Consider the following 16,338-nt stretch of genomic DNA (forward strand, 5'->3'; position numbering starts at 1 on the left):
CTTTTTGATATATTTTTTATTATTTTGAAACTAAAACCCTTTCAAATATTGAGTACTTCGGGTTAGGACTTAAAAAATATACGATCATAAAATTGAATAGCGATAATGTTGTTTTCTGAGAGTTTTGATCACAATGACTTTTTGAACTGAATAAAGACTGTGCTATCAAATATTTTTTGTTTAAATAGTTTACTGATCGTTTTCCATGATCTCGAAAATTAATTTATATCCTAAGTTAGTACATGACTGCAAAAATTGAATCTATCGTTAATTTAAAAGTGGGAAAATACGATCAAAATCAATCCATTTTTTTTTTTTTTTTCCCCTGTCCATAAAAATTACATAAAAAATCATTGTACATTTATTCATTCAAATGTGTCAGTTTTCGAACGTTAGAAAATATCAATATCATTATTTTTATTTATAAATCATTTTGGAGCTGTTCATCTCGATTTTGAGGCATTACTGAGTCATTATCATAATGTAAAACATTCAATTTATTTACATAACCATTATAATTGTTAAAATCATTATTAAATATTTGATTTAATAATTCCATTTTAGATATTTGATAAGCTTGATCTAATTGTTCAGGTGTTATATTTTGTAAAGGATTTTTAATAGTAGGATGATATTTTTCATCTATAAATTTATAAATTTGTTTTTCTTAATAAATTATGATATTTATTATATACTGTTACAGTTAATGTTATTACATTTTTATTTTTAACGATAGAAAACGAAGGTTTAATATTTATAGCAGTAAAATCACAATCTTTAAACTCTTGAGCGAAGCACGTATAAAGAGATTCCATTAATAATAATGAATTGATTTTATAAAATTATTTTATTTTATGGAAAACGATATTAATATTGATGTCATAGATAATATGATTGATTATTGTTTATATAAAAATAAACCTAAATTAAATGAAGAATTAATAAGTGAAATTCATCCAGAAGTGAATGTACATTATAATTCTTTAAATATAGCAGTAGGTAGAAAAAGAAGTGGGAAAACTCAATGTATAATTAGAGAAATTATTAAAATTAGTAATATTAGTCCTAGAACTCATTTATTAATTTATATTAATAAAAATGGATTAGAAAACGATCCCACTTTTGAATCATTAAAACCTTTAATTAAAAATCCCAATTTCATATGTAGCTGAAAATCAAGCAGAAGATATAGTTAAAGATATATTAAAATGGAAACAATTTTATAATGAAATTAAAAATAATCATTGGGAAAATAAAATAGTAGATAATAAAATATCTGAATTATTTGAAAAATTATATATTAATAATTTTAATAATTTAACTTTACATACTATAATATTTTTTTGAATATTTTGCTAATAGTCCTTTATTTATAAAAACCTACTAATTATTTTAATCAATTATTTACTAAATTAGCTCATATTCAATGTTCTGTATTTTTCGCTGTACAATTTTGGAAATCTTTACCTGCTGAAGTTAAAGCTAATGTAAGTACTATATTTATATTTCCTAATTTCTCTAAACAACAATTAAGATATATGATTGAACAAATACCATTACCTTATACTAAATATCAAATTTATTCAGTTTATCAAAAATTAACTGGTCATCAAAAAATGATCGTCGACGTGAATAATCAAAATATAAAAATTGAATAAAAAAATTTTTTTTTAAAATCATTTTTTTTTAATGGATAATAAAGAAAGGGGTATAGATAATGAAATAGCTACTTATCTCAATGTTCTGGGGGTCGATATGAATGGTGCTATTGATAAATTAAAACAATGGCGAAATCAACAAAACATTGAAACTATAAATGAACTCAATAATCAAATAAACATATGGCGAACACAAAAAACATCTGATATAGATGAGAATACTTTATGGGACGATATATTGACATATTTACAAAATATTGGACATCCATTCTTTTATGAATTATCATTATTTCATCCAGATGTAGAAAAGGAGGACGCTCTTAAAGATCAAACAGAAAATGAAGAAGATCATTTTTCATCAATGCAACCAACAGTAACTATCGAAGACATTAAACCAATTTTGTCTAACGAAATTCCACCATTGGGTTATGAAAAAATGGTTGGATATCCTTCAATTAATGAAGAAATAATAATTGATCCAAGGAAATTATTTGGACATAAGTTATTATTTGATCCTCTAAAGAATATCATCGTTCTGAATACTATCAAATTCCATTTTTCAAAAATGATACAAAAACAAAGCAAAATATGCTCAAATGAATCCAGAAATATTATGATAACATTAAAGAAACAATAGCAGTGATATCAGTTAACTTAATAAATCTAAATAATTAAGTAGACACTTAAAAATACGAATGAAAAAATAAAAAAATAAATTAAGAAAAAATCACTTCAGATCATTTTTTTCACTTCACCAAAATTTCAATCATTCATAACAATTTATGCAAAAAATATTTTTATTAAACAATCACATTTTTTTGAATAACAAATCATATATTTTTATTTATAAATATATAAAGATCACAGCCACCACATATAAAAAGTTGCACTAGATTTATTATCGACTAAGTCGATTTTTTCATATATTTTCACTTTTTCTCAAAATTTTTAATAAAAATGATAAAGGATAATAGTTTAGAAAATAAGCACATCTAATATGCAACATTACTATATAGGAAATAATCCAAAATTCCATAAAAAGTATGGTCAAAATCAGATCGAAATTTCGAAACGAGGGTATTTTTGTAATCTCCTACCAATGCTATCCTTAACGTAAAATTATTGTTGAAAAAATATTGCAGGATTTTGAGTTTAGTACCTCTGGTATACCTTGTGAATTTTTTTCGCTTAATTAAGTCATGAATTTATATTATAAATATTATCAAAAACATAAGTAATATGTTTAATGTTCATTAAAAAAATCATGGTTTTCTTCAAAAATTACAGATCAATAAACGTATAAATAAATTTTATTAAAAAAATTATGTTTCATTCGGAAGAAAAGGTATCCTTTGAACAGATGTGCCATTGGACTTTTTCCTGGAATTTGTACGAATAACAAAACAAAAGAGGATCACACAAAGAATATCAATTAGTATAAGTAAGAATAAAATCAACAAAGAGCTTTGTAAGAGATCGCTTTTTTCATGAAAGTATCCTTGAAATTGTGATAGTCTTGTGATTTCATTTCCATTTGCAAGAAAAACTCTGTTTTGAAGAATATTCTTAAAACTGCGTTTCGGAATATGGCTAACTTTTAAAAGATTTGGCTTAGCTATTTGAAAATCTGATAGATGTAAGAGAGTAAGGTTTGCTAAAAAAGACATTTATCATAACCGAAAAGTGTCCGATAATTTTAAATTCAAATAAATTGTCACATTCTGTAAAGTATGTAAAAATTTTTACTTCACATTTGTCAGAATCTGATTCAAAAACGGGCACACGCTTTTTAGGTAAAGTGCATAAACCCAATTGATCAATAGTACGTTAATTTTCCTATCGTGTCAATTTTTTTTTTTCATGAAAAATTATGAATTTGATCTAACTTATGAAACAAAAAACTCAGAATTTGAAGCCACCTACGGAGAAGGGGTATTTTTTTCGCAAGAATCATGGGAAATAACCAATGAAGATTCGAAAATAGAAAATATTCAAAATACGATTAAAAATCTTCATATTAAAACAGAAGTTATCGAACCATTTCATTCTCATTTTAGAGTGAACAAGGATTCATATATTTTAGAGAAATATATCGACAATATCCTTTTTCCAACACCCGAAACAATTAATTGCGTTATTGCTCATTTATCCCACATCGATCAGTTTCCATATGATGAGTCTCATTCCGCAAAGTTGCCCTGTATTTTTTCATGGATTGATGCATCAACTATTTTTTCCTCAGAATATACACAATTTGTTCAGAGCTACATTAGAAATAGTTATAAGAATTTTCGAAAAGATCTTAAATGTGTTGTTTTAGTTGGAACTTCACCAGATACAATGAAAAATGTATCATCTCTTCGCCGTGAATTTCCAGGTCGTCTGCTTTTTCATTACATTGGGTTTGGGTTTCCAAACATCACAAAAGAGGGAATCTGGTGTTACGATCGCCGATATTCTACATTTACAACATTTTCTTATTCTAATCTTTTAAGTAACTTAGCTACTCCTTCGTTTTTTATATTCGACTGTAATCATGCTTCTCTGGCTCTTGAGCAAATTTCTAATATAATCTCAAAAACAGATCAATCTCAAGATTGGTATTGTATATGTGCAACTGGACAAGACGAAGAGCTTCCAACAGATCCACGTCTTCCAAAGGACTTCCTAACATCTATTCTTTTCTCTCCACTCAAGATGGCAGTCATTTGTCATCTTCTCCGATATTATCATATTAACACAACAAGTCCAAAATTTGCTCTTGAGCCACCATTCCAACAAATCTGGAATCCAAAATCCACCGAATATCACAAAAATATGCTTTTTCTAAAATCAATTACAGATTCTATTGCTGCCGATTCTCTTCCGCAAGAATTATATTTAAAGCTTTTTCAAGGCAATAATATGACTTCAGATATTTTTCATCGATATCTTTTTGCACAATTTATTCTTAAGTATTATCATATTATTCCACATTCACATCCAGAACTTCCTAATTTATCTACACGTGATCTTTGGCGTCGTTGGATTATCACTTTTGATTCAATGATTATTAATGCAAGTACACCTCCACTTTTTTATATTAACGAATTTTATACACGCGTATCCGATTCATTTCGAATACTTCTTAACAGTAACAACTTAAATTTCATAACTCCTTATTTTCCAGTCTTGTTATATTACATGACACTTTTTAATGATGAAAACGAACTTCCCTATGAAATGTTATATGAATACACGTTAAGATCTAATTCAAAAAATATGATCGTAATTGATTCAATTTTCCCAAATCTTTTTGAAAAACTTGTAAAAACCGATCCAAACACTAAAATATTTTATCCTTTATGTTTTCTTTCTTCATATTTTTTATGCTATTGTCCAAGCATAAAAAATAATGTTGATGTTGATGTGTTTATTTTTCCTGAACATATATTTAATCATAAATTTTCTAATGAAACAAGAATTTTAATCGCTATTGTTATTGCAAGTGCTGTCACATATAATGAAAGGCTTCAAGAAATTTGTTCTTCCCAATCTTATATGGATTCCATAAAAGAAGAAATAGCTATGTCAACACCACAACTTTCTGCATGGATGTTAATGATAGTTCAAAGAACATTTTCATTATTATATTCACCTGATTCAGAATGTTTTGCTAAGAATGGCTTTCATATTCAATGTGCAATTTGTTTAAGAAGTAAATGCATTGAGTTAAGAGCTGCAGCAATTGCAACTTTATCTTGTTTTATGCGTCCATTTGAATCTAATGTTAATTCACAATTATTATTAATGGCAATTATTGGTAATATATCTGACGTTTCATTTTTAGTTCGATTTTGTTTGTTATTACTTGTGAAAAAATTTGTGTTATCATTTGATCAGTTGGATTTATATGAATTTAATTTCAATGAAAAATCGTATAAAGAAATTAATAAAAAATTATTTGGCTCAGAAGAACTAAAAAATAATTTCGAAGTTATCGATAATATTATGGAAAATATGAATTTTACTGACGTTACATGTGAAGTTTCGTTTTATTTATTACATTTCTTTAGTAAAGATCCTCATTGTTCTATAAGAAAAGTATCAAATGAAATGATTAAATTCTTAAATATAGAAAAGAGTTCAAACGAAGAATATTTCGAGTTCTCTGAAGAACAAGAAATTAATGAATTTTTGGATAATTTAAATCAGAATGAAGCACTTTATAGAATAATGTTATATAATACAATTGAAAATCTGAAAATTAAAGAAAGCGAAACAAAACATCATTATTTGTTGGTCGAAAATTCATTTAAAATAAAAAATAAAATCAATTTTATTCGTTTCGATAATAAAAATAATGGAATTGCTTTTAGTGATAATAAAACAATTTATTATTTACTCCAAAATGAAATTTATAAACACGAATTCCAAACACGAATCCAAAATATTCAAATAATTTCAATTGACGATAGAAATTATGTAACGGTTTTAGCAAGCGACGGTTGTGTTTACGTTTGGGACCCGTTAATTAACACTTTTTATATTACATTTCGATTTAATCCCAAACCAAATGAAAACAAATTAAATTTCATCTGTTCAACGGATTCAACTGGATTTTATACCATCTCAAATAATGACGTTATTGCACAATGGAATTTAAAGTCTGAACAATTGTTAAATGAATATGAATTAAACATTGAAAGTGAAATTCTTTATGTTGAAAAAACAAATGACAAAATTTATATGTCACTTACTAATGGTGATATTTTTGTATTTTGCATAATTAACAAAAAATATGAAATAATAAATCATAATTTACCGATTCATAAGATGATACATATCAATAATTTTTTATATTGTTTAAACAGTGAAAATCAGATTGAATTGTTTTATATTGGAAAATGGGAAAATATTTTAGACAATGTTTTCTCATTTGATGTAATTAACAACGATAAATTACTTGTTTGCCAAATTAATAAAGCGCCTTTCATATGTAATAAAAGCGGAAATGTTTTGTACGAATTCACAGGTGTTCCATCAAATTGTATTTGCGCTTGTGGCGAAAAAGGAAATTTCGCTGCTTTTGGATGCGATGATGGAACATTGAAAATAACAGAAATTAAAAAATAAACTTTTGTTTTGTTCTACATTTTATTTCTCGAGTTGTAACTATTACAAAATAAAATCAAAATTTTAGTGTAAATATATTTTAACAGCATCCGCCTTGGTTCTGGTCGTTTTGTGTTCTGTTGCTAGTATGAAGAACAAGTTGTGGTGGGTTGGACTTGAAGTTTCCACGAATTTCGCCTTTCTGAACTTTTGAATGAATAAGATTTCCAAGTCTTATAAATGTTTCCTTAATGTTTGAATCACTTAATGCTGACGTTTCAATGTATTCAATTCCATGCCTTTCTGCAAAAAGACTGGCATCAGTGTTGCTAACTTGTCTTTCATTTTCTTGAATGTCACATTTATTTCCAACTACAAGAATAGCAGCATTTGGTGATGCTAAGGAGTGAAGGTCATTAAGCCATCCATTGAGGTCATCAAATGAATTCTTATCTATCAATGAAAAAACTAGAACAGCACCAACAGCATTTCGGAAATAAGCCTTAGAAATAGACCTGAACTTTTCTTGTCCTGCAGTGTCCCAGATGTTGATTTTAATTGTTTCTTCATCACAATTTACCTGAAAAGTATTAAATTCAACACCAATTGTTGGTTGTTTGTCAGCTGAAAAGGTACCTTCTATCAAGCGCTGAATCATAGAGGTTTTCCCGACACCAGATGATCCTACAACAACGACTTTATATGTATCAACAGACATCTGACATATCCCGTCAGAGCCCGTTAAAAAAACCAAAATAAACGGTTGAAAATATTCGACAATTAAAAATAGTATATTTTTGCATTAAAATTTTACTTCAAGAATAATGCATGGACATTACCACACATAAAGACATAAAATAATACATGCAAGCACTTCAACGTATTATGAATGGAGCATCAAATCCATTTGCATCAAATGTACTAACAACGGAGGAATTAGAAAGAATTTGTACCTAAACATATCTAAACAATTTTGTTTCTGTCAGGGGTAAATATATAATGCGATCGGGACAATCCCAGGGACCCTAGGGTCCCTGGGATTGTCCCGACCTTAAGTTTTCACTCGGAAGATTGAAGGAATCTGTGGCCTCCGGAGGTGCCCATCTACCGAGTGTGCTCGCTCCGCTCGTTACATAAATCAAAATGATTTTTGTATACCCATACAATTCATTCAATAAATTGAATACCAATTCAAAATTAAATGAACGCGAAACTTTTTGATAGAAACGATGGCACTTTAACACCACTTTTCACATAAACCTATCAAAAACCTCACATAACCAACACGAATCGTCCTCGGTTATGTCTGGCCGGACATTAATCTCATTCAGTGGCAAATATAATTTTGAATAGTAAATAACTGTTATAAATTATCACTTCATTTTTTCTTCATGATTGCACATATTTATTCCTTTGCTCAAATTGCGGACAATATCAAAAATAAGGATCTTTCTGCTATTGATGTTGCAATATTCTTTGATCCTAAATATAATAAAATGCGAAATTACAACAATTTTATTATCAATCCAATTAAGATGATAATAAAACATAGTTATTCTACCGAATTTTATTTTATTCAAAGAGAAATAATAGAATTCTTTGACAATCCAATACTAATATCAATTACAATTACTGAAAATAAGAAACCACCTATAAATCAAAATGTTCATTATTTAGAAATAGACTTATTTCCATTGAAATGTAAATTTGGACGATGGTATGCGTCATATATCTATGAGTCATATAATGATGAAATTAATCGGACATTACTAGATAATGTAATCGTTAATAGTCAACATAAAGACAAAACTCATCAATCTGCTTTTGATTTAAAGCAGGATCATTTTCAAGAGTGTCTAAAATAAAAATGATTTTAATTTTTTTTATTTATTTTGATTCCATAAAAAACTAGAAAATGATGAATATATTCTACTATTTTGTCTTTCAATTGGATAATTTGTTAATTTTTCAAAATAAATTGAATTACTAATAGTTAGTTTTGGTAACTTTATATACTGGATAGATGGATCTATTAACTCAGATTCTTCTTCTATCGTTGTTGAATTTGATGTCTCATTGTCATAATAAGTCTTGATCACCTTCGTGCTATCAGACATTAATAAAAATGAAAATTTTATTAAATATAATGAATTTTTGAAACTAAACTATGACAAATGGGACGTAGGCGTCCTTTAAGGACGCCTGGGATTTGACATAGTTTAGTTTCAAAAATTCAAAACAATATATATATATAAATAATATTTTATTATTTCTTTTGACCAACTAGTGCATTTGCTACACCATCTATAACAGGTGAGAATTTATCTGCTATTTTAATTCCTTTCGCAATAGCACCTGCATGACCAGGTAAATTTTCAATTCCAGGTATTTTACCTACTGTATTTACAACAGGTTTAGCTACTTTATTCCGAACATTACCTATGAATCTTCCAACTGGTTTAATAATTTTATCTCTGATCCAAGCACCAGCTTTTTTAAATCCATTTTTAATTTTGTTCCAAAAACCCCAAGCCATAAATAATAATAAAAATAAATTATTAATTCTTTTTTTTATTGATAAAATATAGGATGGATCTTGTCATTTGCTTCATTTCCTATATTTTTAAATAATGGAATTATTTTATCACCGGTTGCAAATATTTTATCCACAGGTAACTTTTTAAGAGGTTTTATTTTTTTTATGTCTTCTTTATGTTGTTTAGCAAATTCATAACCTTTCACAATATGTGGACTAATTTTTTTAAATCCTTCTTTCATTTTTTTAAGTAAAGATCCTATTTTCTTTATACCGTTTTTAAATTTGTTCCACAAACCCCACGCCATAAATAATAATAAAAATAAATTCATTGTTTTATTAAATTCTGTAATATTAACTTATTCCTAACTTTTTCTTTTACATCTTTAAATATTATTTTATCATTAGGTTTATATGGTAGAATTCTATTTTTATTACCTAAATTCTTTTCATGTTCTAACCATTTTTTCACATTTTTGTTGAATTTTTCTTGTTGTTCTTTACTTAACTGAAATTTGCTCAAACCTTTTTTAATTTTATTCCAAAAACCCCAACCCATTTAAAAATTATGAAAAATATTTTTCATTTTTATTAATGTATTATAATAATACGCAATCTATAAATGAACAAGATGATCAAGGTAATGTGGGAGCTTATTTTGATCGTCTTAAAGATTTAATTGCTAAAAATGATGGTACTCGTTCTTTTATTTTAAGAACTGAAGATTGTCATGATCAAAATGCTTATTTTAATCAATCTCAAGAAACTAGATTAAGAATTACTCATGGTGATCATATGGTTTCACAAATAACTGAAGGTTTTATTAATTTTAAAATTAGAATAACTGTACAATTATCAAAAGCTATTTCATCTAGTAATTTACAAGATCCTGAGAATTTAGCTAAAATATTTATAGGTTTTAAGAGTTCTAATCAATTATTAGATCAATTACAAATTATGTCTAATAATATTTCTACTGGGTATCAACAAAATGAATGTTGTCGTGAAGGTTATTGTTATTCAACAATTAAACCCTATGCTGAAAAGATAACTAGAAAATATACACATTCTTTATATGAAAATGTTTCAGAATATTATCAATCTGTTTGTGGTACTTATGTTGATTTAAATACAATTGCAGATGGAAATAAACATGATATCGAATTTGAAATGAATCTTCCATTTGAAGATATATTAGCTTTACAAGCATTTCGATTTATATCCAAATAGATTAGTTGGTGATATTGAATTAAAGTTTTATGTTAAACAAAATGGTTTAGTTTGGTGTCAAGTAGATCCACGTAAAATTAAAGAAGTTAAAGAATTTTTAGAAGATTCTTCTATTAATGCTACATTTAATAATATACCTTTATTTACTCATGGTTTTACTCAAATAGGTAATTCTGCTAATATTACTACTACATTTAAATGTGATACTGAAACTAATCATACTATTGATACTGTATCTGAGAATGTTTCTTTATATTATACAGGTTTAACAGTAGTTTCATGTAAATCTAATATGTTTGGATTTGGAGTTAAAGAAGAAACTTTAAATAAAATAGCTCAAATACTTCAACAACCTGGAGGTTTATTAATTCCTTCACAACAATTAGATTATAATGCTTTTGCTTTAGCTGCTACTGAATCTGGTATTCAATCTACTATTAATATGCCTTTATTTAATGTTACAACTATTACAGTTGTATTTCCAAAACATGCTAATGATTATACTTGTTTCGATAATCCTATTTATAATAATGTACAATTAACTATTGCAGGTCAAAATTATCCTGATGAACCTATTTCTACTTTAGGTGCAAGATTTTTACAATATCAATTAGTTGCTTCTGATTTAGATGATAGTATACAATGTACTAAAGAATTTGAAGATTCTTTAACTATGGATAGAAATGCTTCAAATGGTACAAGATATAATAATACATTAAGTGATGCTACTTCTTTTATGCTTAATATACAATATGAACGTTCTCGTGGTGGGTATGTCTTTGATAATTTAGACTCTAATGGACAAAATATCCCGATACATATTAAAGGTCAATATATTTATACACACACTAATGATACATATTATAATGTAGATGATACTGGAAATCATCCACCTCTTCCACAATTATTCATTTGTCGTGATACTTATTTCACATTAGATTTACACAACGGATTGAAATATTATGCTAATGGAACATTAGATGGATATCAAATAAAAAGTAATTATTTAAAAAAATCATCATATTATCATAAATTAAATAAACGTAAAATGATTTAAAAAACATCATAATAGCTTTAAATAAAACATTATATTTGTATAGTTTATAATGATGTACACTAAATTCATTTGTTCAAATGGAAAGAGAGTACCCTGTCTCATTCATTCTCGACCACTATTTCCGCATGGAAGGTACATACGAAGTCCTTTACTTCGTATTGCTATGGGAAGATGGATCAATCACAGCCGAGCCAAAAGAATGTCTGAACAATTGTGATGATCTTCTAAACATTTATATTAAACAAACTAATCAGACTCAACAAATGGGAACAGGTTGATGCAATAATCCAATATCTACAATAAACAATTCCCAACAACAATATTTTTTTTATCACATTTTAGCAAAGATAAAGAACTGATATACCCATATTAATAGGTAAGCTCGTTTCTCAATGAAATCAAACTTTTTGGATACATCAGATGAGATTTTTCTAAGGTTTATAATTCTAATGAATTTTGTATAGTTTATCGACTGTACTTTCGAATATTTTTCGTTTAAATTATTTATCCGTTTATTGAATGGTTTATTGATCGGTATGTCATTACTCCAAAAATCATCATACAGTGATGACGATCCGTAAACCATTAAATTCCACTTATGATCGCCAACGGCGACTTTATTCACAGCCTAAGGATACTCCAAAATTGTACATTAATTTTTAATTTCACTGCAACCGAAAATTGGCTCTCAATTGGTTTCTATAGAAATATTTCAATTCAATTTCATAATGAATAATCTACGATTTTCGCTTTTTGAACAAAAATAAAATTATGCAATAATGCTGAAACAGATATTATTAAGAGAAATTGTTTGCAAACAGCTGAAACAGCACAGTGTGCTTGACAGAAACATCCTCTTTCAAAATTGAAATAAAACATATAATTTGAATATTATCAAAAACCTCAAAACTATGACTGATATTTTCGATTATTTTTTTAGAATTGGAAATTAACCCAATATCTAGCATCAAGGCATCAAATATTAACACTGAAATCAAAATGCGTGGTGTTATTGTTAGGATTAGCAACGTAACGAAGAATAAATTCAGATTACAAGAATATGATTCCAATTCAAATGATTTTCCGAAATGCATCCTCTGTTCGTATGACAAACTAGTTGATATAGAAATTAACATAGAAGACTATGTTGAAGTTGATGGAATTGTTAAATTCAATCAACAATTGAAGGAAATTTATGTTGAGGTGAAGAGTGTGAAAATTATTACTAAAGAAGAAGCAGTTGTCTCGAGAACAAATTAATAGTATTTATTCTAAAAATAAAAAATTAAAATGTCATAATAAATATTTAGAAACTCAGGAATTAATTGATTATTTGGATTCAATTGAAGGACGAACATTTGCTCTTCAGAATGTAGATGATGAAAATATTATTCATAGAAAACCAGTTGCAACTTTCACTAAATATAAACTTCAAAACTTATCTTTATATTCTGATTTTATCGCAATTGATCCAACATTTGCCAGTTTGACAACAAATTGGTCTATTATTTCTCTGACAGTTATTGGACCTGAGAGAGAAATTAGAAGTGCAGGTATAATTTTCACATATTCGTTAAAGGCCGAAATTTTTTATTGGATATTAAAATTAATATGCACTGAACTTCCAAGTGCAGGAATTTTACAAACAATTTGTTCTGATGATGATGTTGGTCTTGATGGAGCATTTACTTTAATACAAAAGGGAGATGATAATGAGTTAAAAGAAAAGATCAATAAAATACAGCGTGTTATTTGTTTTTGGCATAAAATGTCCGACTTTATTCAATATTTAAATTCACAAAATCTCCCTGATGACCGAAAGTTATATTTAATAAATAAATTTCGATATATGGGAATGACTAGATTCAAATCTATTGCACTATCAATTTTTGAAGAATTAAAATCAATTTCTCAAATTTCTAAATATTTAGAAGATAATGTATCAAAAAAGTTGTATTCAATATGCAAAAGTCTCATTAATAGTTTTACTTGCGGCTATAATACTAGTTCAATTGCAGAGTCATCAAATCGTCAACTAAAAAACATATTACCAGATAGAAAATTAAGTTTAAAAGAAGTTCGTTTATTCATTACTGAAAGTCATCAACAATCATTTAATGAAAGGAAGTATATCAAAGGGGTAAAACCACATAAATTAAAAGAACCAAATTTAATTACAATTATGTCAAAATTAAATGTTTCTGAAGCAATTGCAGAAGCGATCACAGGATCATGGAAAAAGGCCAAAACATTAAAAGGAATGCTTTTTTGTGATGATTATATATTTGATGAAGAATACACATCAAAACATATAGAAAAATATTCTGAGATATTTAAGGTCCATGATTTAATCTGTAATTGCAATAAACAATTACAAGTTGGTATCCCATGTTCACATATAATTAATGTTCTAGAAATGAATAATTTAAGCGTAATAGATAATATCAAAATAGCAAACAGATGGGTACTAAATCAGCGAAACTTTATTTATCATCATGAAGGTTCAAAATCTTTTGAAGAAATTACTTATAGAATCACACATTTAAGTCCTCAAGAAAGATTTGTTTTACTTCGGGCAAAGGGAACACCATTATATGAATTGGCAAGTAGAAGTCAGGATAAATTCGAAAAAGCTATGGCTTCTTTAGATTTTCTAGAAAAAGAACTAAATAATGAATCAATAGAACAGATTGCTACTGATGAAATAGGAATTAGAGCCGGAAAAGGTAAAATTCAAGAAATACGAAAAAAGTTAATCCGCGTCAATGTCTCATCTGTTCAAAGCCGCCTAATACAAAAAGATGCCACAGAAGAGGTGAAGTACTTAAATTTGTTCAAGAAGGTGGCACAATCTTTGGATTAAAGCATTGTTCAATATGTAATCAAACTGGGCATAATTATAAAAAATGCAAAGCTAAAGAAGCATGGTTAGAAGCTATTCGAAAGGGTGAACTCCCTCCAATTGAATAAATTTGTTTTGCTTAATTTTATTTGTATTGTTTTTATTTTATATGAAAGTTTCGTTATTTTGTTAGCTTTACATAAATACGTTTATATCAGTACTGATACTATTTCAAAGAGTTGCTATATGTTTATGAGCACCGTGTGCTCTGGAAATGTACCCTATTATTAAATAGCAAGTTATCGACATTGCATACATTATATATTGCATTAATTAAAATGAATTAAAAAAAAAAAAAAAAAAAACAATTATTATTATCAAAATAAATTACGATCAAAAAAAAAGATAATGTGAAATATTTAATCGTCTCGGCATTACAACACAAATTTTATATCAATGTTACATTAAAATTCATTTTTGACTTAATTAATATTTTATAAATTGATCAATAATATCAATTGCTTCGCATATAAATTTTTATGAATTGTCATGTTCTACATATTAATTATGTTTTATTAATTTAAAATGTTATAAAATTTAATCTTTACGACGATCAGAGCAATTAGAAAAAAAGAGGAAAAAATATACAATGTTATGTGGAGGTTGGATGGAAATAATTATAATCAATTGCTCATTGAAATAATAATGTAAACATTGATTTGTATACTTTTTGAATCTAATTGATCATATGAGCTCCATTTCTGGAATTAGAATAAGTTTGAATTGTTATGGACAGAAAAAATTCGAAATTATTCGGTTTCGGTATAAAGTGATGAATATCTTTTATAAAAAAACACAAAATAGTACAATGAAAGGTTTTGATCGTCATACATTGAAAAAGCTTCGCTTTTTCAATGTATGACGATCAAAACCGCTCGTGCCTTTATCACTCGCAAAAATATATCACTAAACAACCAAACGATTATATTTTTTATAATAATTTGTAAGAGAATTTATTAACAGTCATCATTAAAAAAAAAATTAAGCCTTCCGGTTTATTCAATTTGATGGGTTGAATGGTTTTGTTTGACCATCAACAGACCACATTGTAGGAATTGTTGGGTTACAGTGGTTTCCTTAATTGTATCGCTGTACTCCAAAACCGTTCGCATTTGCCGTTTTGCTGGGGGTTCTTCACTCGTGTTATAACGATTTTTATCCCATTGGTATTACAAAATTCTTTAAAATTTCCTTAAAATTCAGTACCATTATCGGTCCATATACAATATGGACGGTTACGATATTGAATTGCAATTTCGAGAACGGTTTTAATAACGTCAAAATCTTTTGTTGGAATCAATTCATGATGAACAACATACCTTGAATAGTCATCAATAAATGCTATTAGATATTGACCATCAAAGTGGTGAAGATCGGTGTGCCATATTAAATCGGGGTTATCGGCTTCGTATCGGCACCGTTGTTTTTGAGGAACTTGGTTTGGTTTTGTATATTTCATAAGAGAATTACTCTTTAAGGTCTTATATACCATATTATGAGTAATCTTTTTGAATAATTGGTTATTGGGAGCTTTTGCAACGAGTTGTTCATAAATTTTGGTTGCTCCCATTCCCGATTCTTTTTGCACCGATAGTATCGTTCCTCTAAACTGCTCCAAGATAACGGTCTCTCTTCTTCCTCTTCGGAAATCGACTTTTAGCCCCAGTTTTTCAAAACCTCTTTTAATAGCTCCTGGGCTAACAATTTGTGTCCTTATGCGCGTGAACCCTGACCTGTCCTTTTGTACTATTTTGGCATTTTTGGAGGCTTCCATTAATGTCGTAACTCCGTTTTCGATGTCAACGGCAGTTTGAATGAGCCAATCAGTATCAAATTTCATTGCTTTTCTTCCAGCTTTCAT

At 27.6% G+C, this 16,338-nt stretch overlaps 2 protein-coding genes across 2 annotated transcripts; both read right to left on the reverse strand.

Annotated features, from left to right (window-relative positions):
* Positions 1-6,852: 6,852 nt before the first annotated feature.
* Positions 6,853-7,470, reverse strand: GO595_001298 (Ras family protein; the record flags this gene model as incomplete). The annotated part of the gene is made up of 1 exon (XM_067914082.1): positions 6,853-7,470. The coding sequence occupies one exon, from the start codon at positions 7,468-7,470 to the stop codon at positions 6,853-6,855; it is 618 nt and encodes a 205-aa protein (XP_067778541.1).
* An 8,199-nt stretch (positions 7,471-15,669) lies between these two features.
* On the reverse strand, positions 15,670-16,338 carry GO595_001299 (Integrase core domain containing protein; the record flags this gene model as incomplete). The annotated part of the gene is made up of 1 exon (XM_067914083.1): positions 15,670-16,338. The coding sequence occupies one exon, from the start codon at positions 16,336-16,338 to the stop codon at positions 15,670-15,672; it is 669 nt and encodes a 222-aa protein (XP_067778542.1).

This window comes from Histomonas meleagridis (assembly GCF_020186115.1).
Source record: "Histomonas meleagridis strain 2922-C6/04-10x chromosome Unknown contig_13, whole genome shotgun sequence".
Taxonomy (NCBI): domain Eukaryota; phylum Parabasalia; order Tritrichomonadida; family Dientamoebidae; genus Histomonas; species Histomonas meleagridis.